General features: G+C 39.8%; 1 protein-coding gene across 1 annotated transcript; it reads left to right on the top strand.

The window, feature by feature from the left end:
• The first annotated feature begins 9030 nt into the window (after positions 1 to 9030).
• On the top strand, positions 9031 to 12192 carry LOC139974846 (mid1-interacting protein 1A-like). The gene has a single exon (XM_071982321.1). It carries the CDS (start codon positions 9460 to 9462, stop codon positions 10018 to 10020), a length of 561 nt encoding a protein of 186 aa, XP_071838422.1. The 5' UTR covers positions 9031 to 9459; the 3' UTR covers positions 10021 to 12192.
• Positions 12193 to 12824: the final 632 nt, after the last annotated feature.

The raw sequence follows: 12824 nt of genomic DNA, 5'->3' as shown, positions 1-12824 counted from the left end.
GGCATGCACAGAAGCGTTGAAAAGCCATGACGTAATTACTATATACAACTGTACAAGCAATAATAACAAGCGTTGTTGTAAATGTGACATCCTCCTTACATTTTTATGACAACAGTGCGTTTAAAGAATGTATCTTCTCCAGTGTGTTACTATATCTATATTTGTGTAGTGACTTCACTGTTCTATCTACGCTTCCGTAAAATAGGGACAAAATTGAACAAACGACAGAAGTGTAATTTACCGTGACTATAAAATTATTTAGCGCCACCTATTTGGCAGATCACGACACAAGTATTCGAAACGGATACACTGTCTCGCTAGGATTAATCGTCGATCCTCTTGTGAAGCTCGTAAATAATTTCAGCTATTCTCACGTACGGTACCGAAAACATATATCACCAAAGAGATGACCTTATGCATCGTGCCTAGTGCGCTATAAAAGAATATATTTACATTACATTTTGTAAAGATACATTCAATCACCAACACGACTCACTAGATACATACCATAGTTGCAATGAGGAACCACTCAGTGGCGTAGCCAGCTCAGAGTGGGGTAAGGTTGAGGGAGATGAGTAACGAACATTTTTCGGTGACACGATTAAAGTTGTACTACACAAATGTAGCTAACAGGATGGCAATTATAGCACAAATTTTGCATTTAAGCCCTCTTATTGAAACAAAAGTTTCTCAAAGGAGAGGCCGGGAAGCCCCTCACCTTATACCCTCCCTATAACGGATGTAAGCTAAATTACGAACCACTCCCTAAAAATATTCAACTCGAGACAGAAGGTAGAGAAGGAGTGCAACCACATATATATCTGGGGGACGTTATACCCCAGAACAAATGAGAGGTACACCCACTTATACCCCCTCCCCTGGACGATATTACATCTTTCTATCAGCGGCGTAACGATGAGTCTGGGTCCAGGGAAGGAATGGCACCCTGGGTGCTGCGGAGAATCAACCGATGTGCGCGCAGCGCACATCACGAGCGCGGAGCGCGAAGTCCCAAAGGCGTGGGTTCAGGGCCCGCAGTAGGGCACTGGAAGCTCTGGGGTTCTACAAGCTCTCTGGTGCAATCTAAGCCGAATATGGAACATTTCGTGGTGATTTTATCGACTGAGATTTTGGGGAAAATCTGCGTTCATAGACACATGTTTGGTCCGCCTTGTCTGTCATACTGGGAACATGAAAAAATGTGTTGCAAAGCTAGAATACATTAAGAGATTGAAAGGACAATAAAACCAAATGACCAATGTCCAATTAACATAAACATGTATACTTCCACCCGTGGCAAAATATCAGCAAAACGGTGAAAAATATGCCAAATTCGATTGACTGTCTGATACGGACACATAAAATCCACACAGAAATCTTAGGCATCGGCGATTTGGCCGATAGCTGATGTGGAAAGCATCAGCCAAAGGGGTTCAAAATATGCCAAATTTGTGTCATTTGGCCAGTTATCGGCCAATGTCATATGTGGCAACCCTGACCGAGAGCGAATTTATTAAAATTAGAGGCGCTATTTCGCTATAATATGTACCAGCATAGCCTATCAAGGTCAAATGTGTTCCTTTAGGCTCTTGAGTCAGTCGTGCGGAAAGAAGGATACGAGATTTGCAGTTGCAGGGGCATATGATTTATGACGAACGTATTCACGCACAGAAAAAATGAAAATATGTCCATTGTCTCGTTTATAGTTTCTTTTCCAACGAAAACGTGCCGTTTCCAAAAAAAAAAAAGGGTACCCCTCTTCTAAGTTCTGTACATCAGTGCAGCGGGGGCCCCCTTTGGTCGGGGGCCCCTGGGTTTGCCCCGTCCGAGCCCATAGGCGTTACGCCGCTGCTTTCTATATGACATCCCTGCTACATCCCTTCTACAAAACCTATTGTCGCTAACTGGGGTATAAAGTCTATGATCGTTTCGTGTACAATCATTAATTAAGCGTTAGTTAAACCTGATTTCTCCGATTCTTAAAATGAGGACAACAATTTGAATGTATCCCCTCACACCCCGATCATGGTCAGATTGGGGCAAAGAAGGGGAATTCTAGTATTATTCCACTAATAAGCTTTAAAACCACCAAATGTTATAAAGATTATCAAACTGGCCGGGAACACTCTTGTAAATGTGATTTAAAATTTTAAATCCCCCCGTAATCTTCTCAATTCCAGAGTGCTTTGTACCCTTTGTGTAAAAATGAGATTGCGTTTACTCTCTGTGATATATTGTTCTGTGGAAAGTGAACATTTATTCATGTGAATTCAGCAATGTTCAAAATGTATAGTAGTTTTGTAAACGGGACATATATACAGGGGCGTCGGAGCCGGTATACGGCAGGTCCGGCGGACGCAGGACCAATATTCACGGCACAAAAAAAAAGCAAAAAAACAGGACTAAGAAAAAAAAGGCAAAAAATAAAGAACCAAATGAAACAAGCAAGTAGGCTAAATGTGACTACTCTGGCATGGCAGGGGTCTTGTTTTCAAGCTCGGGAAGTGCCATTTCCTGCAATCTGGGAGGCATTTTTCAAATTTTTCTCCATTACGCTACCCGCCAACCATGGTGGCGCGTAGCGTAGTTTGACCTACCAAACGTCCCCCGATAATTATGATAGATGGCCACACTCTGATCTGCCGTACCAGTCCCAAATAGCTTCCGACGCCCCTGATATATATATACGTTTAGTTTTGGTGGTTCTTTCAACTTCATTCGTAGATGGTTTACAGTAAGGTCGTGTCGCCTGTTATTGTTTTTGTAGAGGTCAAAGGTTATTGGAGTTATTAGTCGAGAAAGCTAAACAGTTCAATCTTGTTCCTTTAACAAAATATGTTCATATTTTGACAACCTTCCCTATAAGTATTTCCGTTAACGAGGAGCTAAATGAACAATGCATCAGTTCAGACGTATACATTAAGTTAGAAATTAAAATGTTTTACATTTGAGAGTGTTTCTGCTCTTGTAATGGTAACCAATAGGGCACTATAGGCTATTTTCATAAGTGAACAAGAGAACAATCTTAAGTGTTACAAGTATCTGTGAAGGTGGAGAAAAAAGTCAGGTGATGTCAACAGTAATGAATACGTGAACCTTTTCTACCTCATTTATAAACAAAATGCATTTTAACGGCTTAGAGAAAAAATGTTCACTGTAGTTTCCACTATGACTAAGTTAAAGCCATGCAGCTTTACATGTTGCTTTGTTTAACTCACTGAACATTGACTCAGTAACTGTAGCGTTAGACCGGCAGCCCAGAGCACTTTGATCAAACGAACGAGGTACCAATATCTGAGTATTGGAACATTTGTGGAAAAACCCAGTATATCCAAAAGTGGACGTCTGCCGTGGTCGCTCTGCTGCATGTGGCCCATGGGGCCGGTTAAAGGGGGCCAAAAAATGCATCTGATCAAACGAACGAGGTACCACTTGAAATCAATGTCAACTTAATGCATGAATGCCACATAGTACTGAATGGCCCATGACAGACAAATTTTCTGCTGCAAAGGGCCCGCCAGACGCCCAAAAAGGGCCCCTAAAAATGCATCTGATCAAACGAACGAGGTACCACTTGAAACCAATGTCAACTTAATGCATGAATGCTACAAAGTAATGAATGGCCCATGCCAGACAAATTTTCTGCTGCTAAGGGCCCGCCAGACGCCCCCAAATATGGCCCAAATGCCCATTATCGTAGCATTGACCCAGATTAAATATGCAAGGTACCACTCAAAACCGGTTTGGAATGTTCGGGTTGACCTTACAGACTATGGAAATAATCATGCCAGACAAATTTTCTGCTACAAAGGGCCCGCCAGACGCCCCAAAAGGGCCCCTTAAAATGAATTTGATCAAACGAACGAGGTACCACTTGAAACCAATGTCAACTTAATGCATGAATGCCACAAAGTAATGAATGGCCCATGCCAGACAAATTTTCTGCTGCTAAGGGCCCTCCAGACGCCCCTAAATATGGCCCAAATGCCCATTATCGTAGCATTGACCCAGATTAAATATGCAAGGTACTACTCAAAACCGGTTTAGAATGTTCGGGTTGATCTTACAGACTATGCAAATAATCATGCCAGACAAATTTTCTGCTCCAAAGGGGCCAACAGACACACTAAAAAAAAGGGCCCCCAAATGGGCTATGATCAATCATAGTTGGTACCACAAAAAAACCAATATCAAATGCAAAGGTACTTTCCACAGATTAAAGAACTGCCAATGCAAGACAAATTTTCTTCTGCATAGGTCCCACCAGATAGAAAGAATAGGTTGCCCAATGCGGCCCTATATGGGCCTAATGGATTGTATATTGATGCAGAATATATGTGCCTTGTGACATGACATTTGTAACATTCCACAGAGTAAAGAAATGCCAATGCAATACAAATTTTCTTCTGCAAAAGGCCCTCCACATGTAAAAGAAATATGCAGTTTAAATAGTTAAGATGCCACAAGAAACCAATCTATAACAATCAAGAACATCCTGAATTATTCAAATTCCTTCCCGCTACATAGGCCAATGGAATAATGAGATTAGTATACTAGTAGGTGTATCAATTACTGAACATTTCATTGAGCAAAACAAAAATGACGCGAACTCAGTCTTTGAGGGAGATCCTGACAGTTATAATGCATTCTCAAATCCATTCTTGTTCCTTTTATCTATTCTTTTTCCTTTTATCCAGTCAGTACTTTGTATCGTGAGCAGTGTTTAACTTGACAGTTACTTTGTTTCGCTGGAAACATTGGAGCAGATTAAAATCAGTTTATGAATTGTAAATAAGAAACCAAAAATCATTTTGTATCTTAAAACACTGTGTTTACGTTAGCATTGTAAATCTACAAAGTTTAAAATCTTGAGAAAGAACGCTCAAGTGTCATCTTAAGACATACATGTAGTCGAACAAAAGAGATTGTTTTGTTTCTTAAGCTCAGACAAAGAAACAATTATTAAACAATGGTGAAAATGCTTTATAACGTGTACTTAACGATAAAGGTTTGGGTTGAAAGTAATGCTTCAATTATGTATCTTTTAAAAACCATATTGGACAGTTTCAAGTTGAAACTGTCCAATATGGTTTTTAAAAGATACATAATTGAAGCATAGAAATGTATATGTACCTTTATGCTAGGTACACTCTTTAAAGGACTTAAAATGCTAAGATTGAACAAACAAATACTGATATCACCACGTATGACTCCATTCCCTGATACAAAATATAAAATGAGTAATTGGCGTATATTACTCCATCTTGGTCTTTTAGAACTTCCATCATTACACTAATTCAATTCGAATAGCTTGTAACAAGTCCAACAAATAGATGTGGCATCCATTTTTCAGAAATATGAATGCTAGATGAGGGTTTTTGTTTTCATCTATGAAGGGATCTTTTACCTTTGAAGAAAGTCATCTTGCTAGTTTAAAATGTACTAAAATCATAATTGGCAAAGATAGTAACAAAAGATCATTATGTGATTACTCTGAACATGACATATGTTAGGTTCGAAGTATAAGAACTGAGAATTCATGTCTCTTGACAGTGATTAAACACTGGAGTGTGTGCATTGTAAGAAGACACTGCATTTGCCATTCAGACAGATCTCTAAGTTTATGAAAATTAAGTATTCCCATGAACTTGATTCTAAAAAGACAATGGAAGCTCAAATCAATGTTTCATTGTCGGAGTCATCACTCCAAGATGGTTCAGTACTTGAATCATCGCCATCAAACTCGGAAGCCACGTCTGGTCGGCTACTTTGAAAATCTTCGCTCAGTTCCCCCTCTTGGAATAGATGATCTGGGAGAGCCGGTCCCTCAAACCAGTCAGGGCTGTAGCACCCATTCTTGCTCTTCCAACCGTAGTTCTGTGGATCCAAGCCAGGCAAGACTCTTCCTCAGAGTGTTAGAATTATAATGTGGGGAACTGTAATTTTTGCCCAGGCCAGCAAATCCCAAAATATTTAGAGGCTTAGGTGAAAGTGTTATCTTTACTTTGCTTAGAGCAGCGAATAGCTAAATAAGATAAAACACTGGTCTTGTGTACAGTAACTCCAATTTATGCTGGTAACAATATAATCATGAGCTTGAAATGTCATGTTACAAGGCACATATATCCAATTCTTTAGACCCATATATAGGGCCACATTGGGCCACCTATTCTTTCTATCTGGTGGGACCTATGCAGAAGAAAATTTGTCTTACATTGGCAGTTCTTTACTCTGTGGAAAGTACCTTTGCATTTAATATTGTTTTGTGTGGATCCAAACCGGTTTTGAGTGGTATCTTGCATATTTAATCTGGGTCAATGCTACGATAACGGGCGTTTTGGGCCATATTTGGGGGCGTCTGGCGGGCCCTTAGCAGTAGAAAATTTGTCTGGCATAGGCCATTCAGTACTTTGTGGCATTCATGCATTAAGTTGACATTGGTTTCAAGTGGTACCTCGTTCGTTTGATCAAATGCATTTTTATGGGCCCTTTTGGGGCGTCTGGCGGGCCCTTTGTAGCAGAAAATTTGTCTGGCATGATGATTTCCATAGTCTGTAAGATCAACCCGAACATTCCAAACCGATTTTGAGTGGTACCTTGCATATTTAATCTGGGTCAATGCTACGCTAATGGGCATTTGGGCCATATTTGGGGGCGTCTGGCGGGCCCTTAGCAGTAGAAAATTTGTCTGGCATGGGCCATTCAGTACTTTGTGGCATTCATGCATTAAGTTGACATTGGTTTCAAGTGGTACCTCGTTCGTTTGATCAGATGCATTTTTATGGGCCCTTTTGGGGCGTCTGGCGGGCCTTTGTAGCAGAAAATTTGTCTGGCATGAGGATTTCCATAGTCTGTAAGATCAACCCGAACATTCCAAACCGGTTTTGAGTGGTACCTTGCATATTTAATCTGGGTCAATGCTACGCTAATGGGCATTTGGGCCATATTTGGGGGCGTCTGGTGGGCCCTTAGCAGCAGAAAATTTGTCTGGCATAGGCCATTCAGTACTTTGTGGCATTCATGCATTAAGTTGACATTGGTTTCAAGTGGTACCTCGTTCGTTTGATCAAATTCATTTTAAGGGGCCCTTTTGGGGCGTCTGGCGGGCCCTTTGTAGCAGAAAATTTGTCTGGCATGATTATTTCCATAGTCTGTAAGGTCAACCCGAACATTCCAAACCGGTTTTGAGTGGTACCTTGCATATTTAATCTGGGTCAATGCTACGATAATGGGCATTTGGGCCATATTTGGGGGCGTCTGGCGGGCCCTTAGCAGCAGAAAATTTGTCTGGCATGGGCCATTCATTACTTTGTAGCATTCATGCATTAAGTTGACATTGGTTTCAAGTGGTACCTCGTTCGTTTGATCAGATGCATTTTTAGGGGCCCTTTTGGGGCGTCTGGCGGGCCCTTTGCAGCAGAAAATTTGTCTGTCATGGGCCATTCAGTACTATGTGGCATTCATGCATTAAGTTGACATTGGTTTCAAGTGGTACCTCGTTCGTTTGATCAGATGCATTTTTTGGCCCCCTTTAACCGGCCCCATGGGCCACATGCAGCAGAGCGACCACGGCAGACGTCCACTTTTGGATATACTGGGTTTTTCCACAAATGTTCCAATACTCAGATATTGGTACCTCGTTCGTTTGATCAAAGTGCTCTGGGCTGCCGGTCTACGTGTCCTCAGAGGTGGCAGAATTGAAAAATAAATATTAATGGGGAAACAGCGCAACTGTACGGCTATACATGCCCGTTATGAAGACATTTCCTTTCTCAAACGGTACTGGAATTGAGAATACATTTACTGTATCTTATTACTCATGACACTGAAAAGATTGCAAACACGTTCCTCATGTATAATTTCCTTGTAGTAAATATCCTCCTATCGTTGTATAATTTCCTCCTATTGTTGTATAATTTCCTCCTATTGTTGTATAACTTCCTCCCATTGTTGTATAATTTGCTCCTTTGTTGTATAATTTGCTCCTATTGTTGTATACTTTGCTCCTATTGTTGCTAGCTGGTATAAAGCAGTATAGAATATGCTGTTCTAACTATTGTTATGAAAGTGCGCCACCTGTTCCACTGTTTGACGCTCAGGATATAGACCTAGATGTTTTGTTTCGACCACTGACCGTCGTACCTTGTGCTTTAGCTGATAAATATTCTATATTTGTAAACATGGTCCATCTTCTGTTAGCCTGACTATTCTTAACCGGAATGGTTAATATTTACTTATTTACTTTTTCGGGTGGGCGGGAATGAGGGCAGGGTCGTAGAATAGGAAGCAGTAGACTGACTAGTGCATGCAAATGTCCATTGGTGGTCTACAGCATTGCAAACAGAGGTACAGACAGTATATGGTGTCCCTTTGGTGTGATAAGAGCTATGTAAGGTTTCTCCACATGAGAAAACCCTCGTACTGACATAATTTTTTTTGCCCTTGGTATAAGAATAGTGTATAGGTAAGCTTCATCAGTCTGGACAAATGACTGTCCACTGCCAAAGCCTAGTACGTACAATTTGCAGTCCAAATTCAAACGAATTTCTTTGTACATGAAGTTGTATGTTTCACTATGACAAGAGCCTGTTAATAAATGCTGCTTCCGTATTTTCCTGAATTCCGCCACTTTAACTGTCAGACATCACATATCACTTTTGGCAACCTTCATTCACGGGGTGAAAACAATCTTCTATTTCTTTAGTCCTGCGTTCATCCTCTCTCTAACCTCGCTCTTCTGATTGTACTCACAGTGTTTCAGATATTTCCCATTGTGTTTTAGTTCAGTTGTTTACCTTGATAGCAACGGTTCAGAGGTGACCCCGGCTTGTCACTACTTGTAAGGATGGGTGAACAAACTTTTCAAAGAAAGTGCAAATCAAATATGAATATTCATATCTCTAATGGTCTCACCACCAAGCAAAGCATGTTGCGAGTTTCTAGGTTGCAATCAACCAATCAGCAAGCAGTATTGCATTCAATAGCTGACCCTATATCGGCTGATTGACCTCAAATCATGCTATAGCATTCACGTTATATGTACTGTATGTAGCAACAGTTCTACGATTGCCTCACCTTGTTTACACTCGAAAACATGATTAATCTATCGAAGGAATACCGTCATCGTAACTTGTGTTTGCTCTGTAGGATAAGTGCCATATTCCAGAAGCACTTTGTATTTTCTTAGCATCAAAAGTTAAAAATCGTTCATAGCCATTGCAGGTTCCAAATTTCTGTGAGATATTTAAAGAGACGTGTGTGAACATTTATACTCACTTCCTTGCTATGCATTTGCCTATCGCTGACAATAGCGTGACTGTTGTAACTGTAACCTACCGTGCGAAGCCTTCATTAACACTACAGTACTAACAGTTATTGCAGTGGACTAGTGACTTCCACTTCGTTACTCTGTTGAATTTTCTTCTTTTGAGAGAGGAAAACACTCACTAGCTTGACCAAATGCCTGTGTTAACGTTTGAAGAAGACAAGCCGGAGACTTCCATGATGGAGTTACAGAACCCCACAGAACAAGCAGTGCCGGTACCATCAATTTTGGAAACGATGAAGAGTTTCATAGGTGCAGTTGAAGACATGAACGAAACAGTTTTAATACCAAGTCGACTACGTGATATGCCAGCACCACAGTTAGCTGCTCAAAGCAAACCAGCACCAGATGCCAATAATTTTTCACAGAAAGAAATCCTCGCAGTTTCTGCAGATAGTAAGAACGGTAATGACATTTCTTTGTATTCACACTATGCAATTTTAAAGGCCCTAAGAACAGAACTAGTCAGTGGGCCAACAGCTGAGGAAGAACTATCCACTGAACAAGACGGGGAGGATGATATTGCTAACAAGAAATTACAGATCGCTACCGCGAGATTGTTCAGGCATCATTTGAACGGCGTGGTTAATACAATGCAGCAGCTGACACTCATGTGTGATAGGGTCACAACACAGTACCGATCAGAATTTGATGACAAAGAATCCTACTTGAAGCCAAAAGCCTTCTCCATGTAGACCTGTAAACGATAAATCCACTTATAGTGATAATGTGAACTTAACTATGCAAGATGTGCATAAATTCATTGCAATGTTACGTTGACGATGAGCAAATACCAAAGTCCTTGTGGACGGGCCATTTTTGAAGAGCCGACGCAACATTTCAAAGGAGACTGGAATTTGCACAGAGTTCTCTGAGATTTGCTGGAGTCCAGCAAAAATGGGGGGAAGATACTACAATTAAATCCCAAACTTGTGCTTTTTGCTATCAGATTGTAGTCCAGCATTGACAACACCAGATTCACTGGGATTTCTTCACTGGGATTTCTTCACTGGGATCTCTCACTCTTCAGTTGGTAGCATTTCTCTGAAATGGTGGGATGTACAGAAGACTAGAGTAAAAGGAAAAACAGCTGTTTGCAATACAGTGTGCATAATACTCTCTAGATTTGATTATATACTAAGTAAAAAATGTTTGCATTTTATGAAGATGCTTTATAAAGTTTTTAAGTTTTGGAACAACCCAAAGGATTGTATATGGTATTGTGTGATAATTTGTCTTAGTGTTGTACCATTGCTGCTCTTTATGTGTTTAAATTCAATTTATAAAAAAACGTTGGTAATATAATTGTGCATGTTTAAAGGCTCTGTTAAGCTTTAACTGATAAATTTGTCAGGTAACACTAACAGGATAATGATTTTGCCAAATAAATGGGGTTCTGCCTGAATTGAAGGTAAATGACTTGAAACTATAGTCACAAACTAGAATATTATTGGAAAAAATGAGGATGACCCAATTTAATCATAAATTTGTTGTCTTTCTGAACTTTTTTTTGGAAAATTTGCAAAGTGTAATGAAAATATTGAAAATAAGCTCATGGTTAAGTACATCGGTTTGTAAGTACTTCATGATGTATTTGTGAAGGGCCTTCTGCACTTTGCCTTATTCATGATCATCTTGGGTGTTTGAAATTCAAAGTAGGAAACCTTAAGTGCAATTTTTAGTGTCTATCAAATTTTTGATTGCTGTATTACTTTCACTTATTCATTAGTTAATGTCCATAGTGAGAAAAGATGACCACATTCAGTTGTTGGTAGTATGGAATGATTTATGATCTAAGGTACTTCATTTTACTATAACTTTACCATGGTGCTTGCATGGTAGCTGTTTACCTCTTGAGTTCAAACTACAAAGGTGCTTTTTCTTTCGTTTTATTTCTTTCTGCATTTGCTCTTTAAATGTGTCTATTGTTAGGACTATGAAACTTTGTGTAATACTTTTTCATGAATACCTGATAAACATAAAATGTTGGTCTCTGACGATGATGGAATCTAAAGTTGCAACTTGTTGATCTGTACTTTTATACTGTCGTATTAATTAGCCACATGTGAAGGCTTTTAATGAACTCCTGTTCTGATCTGATACAATTTTGAATTTTCCAAGAAATGGAATTTCCTTTTCTAGTCTACAGTATTAAACTTCACCTCAAACAATGTGGAAAAAAAAATTGGGGAATAAAGTGAGCTCAGGCATTGCTAGAATAAAACCAAAACCCTGCTTCAGTTTATGAGTATTGTGTTTAGTTGGAATAGTTTCCAAAACTGATATGTCAGGTGAAAAGCATGCATCTAATTTTTTTTTCTGTAAATAAAATATATGCATAATAACAGTACAAGAAATTTGTATTTGCTTAATAGATTAGCTGGTAGTCTGGTACTTTTAATTGTAAAAGAGAAAGTTAACTGCACAACATCCTCGACAGTCACTGCTGGTTTGTGCAAGGAATTTACTGTAGCTTACGGTGTATATGATTTAATTGCGTTTTGAGTTTCAGCGTATAATAGACAGATGGTCATGCCATCAGTATTTTGGTATGGATTTCTCTAGAGGTAACTAGACTACATGAGTAATCTATTCATCCCAAATAATGGTTTGTACTGATTGATTACTCATAATGCAATAATGATTAGTGGTGATTCATGGGGTCATGCCCATGCCAAAGCTCGTCAGTAGTGGCGCCCAGATGTTATTTGTACGTACACTAAAATTGTGTAATAGTATTTTCTTGTCCTCAAGCTGGTGCTGTTACCCCAGTTTGGTTATGATACAATCATGTACTAGAAAAAGATATGATGGTTGTAGAGAAATGCAATAAATATATAGTTGATGTAAGTAAAAGTCATCCTACATATGCTTGGTGTTTGTTTGTTTTTTGAGTGAATACGTATCGCATTCATCATGCGGACAGCTATGAAAGTCTCAGGAACAAAAGATTATCTGACTTAAAGCTCCTTTAAGGAGTCCATCTAGGTCATTCACAAAAAAATTGTCAGCTCAACCCCAGTGGTCGGTTTTGGACCCCAGACCCCCTGAAAAAGACCCCCTGGACTGGTTAATTTCATCCCATCTAGCCCATGGACCAAACTTTGTCAGAAGCAAGTAGTATGGCTGTACATTACAAGAAAGGCAAACCTGACAAAATTCCTGGTTGGGAATGGGTTGTCAGACCCCCCACTAGGTCACCCCCAGTTGGGTTGATTTCACCCCATCTAGCCCATGGACCAAACTTTGGCAAAAGGAAGTAGCATGGCAGTATGTTACAAAAATGGAAAAACTGACAAAATTGTTGGTCAGGAAGGTGTTGTCAGACCCCCACAAAGTTTACCCTGACGCACCCCCTAAAAGGTGGGTTGATTTCACCCCATCTAGCCCATGGACCAAACTTTGTCAAAAGGAAGTAGTATGTATGTACATTACAAAAAGTGTAAAACTGACAAAATTCCCAGTCGGAAAGGTGTTGTCAGACTCCCGCAAAGGTCAC

Source organism: Apostichopus japonicus, chromosome 10 (genome assembly GCF_037975245.1).
Source record: "Apostichopus japonicus isolate 1M-3 chromosome 10, ASM3797524v1, whole genome shotgun sequence".
Taxonomy (NCBI): Eukaryota; Metazoa; Echinodermata; class Holothuroidea; order Aspidochirotida; family Stichopodidae; genus Apostichopus; species Apostichopus japonicus.
This window is presented reverse-complemented; position numbering and strand designations above follow the sequence as displayed.

What these genes read in the sequence shown, in the direction of transcription:
- LOC139974846 (XM_071982321.1), top strand. Translation starts at nt 9,460, where the DNA reads ATGCCTGTGTTAACGTTTGAAGAAGACAAGCCGGAGACTTCCATGATG.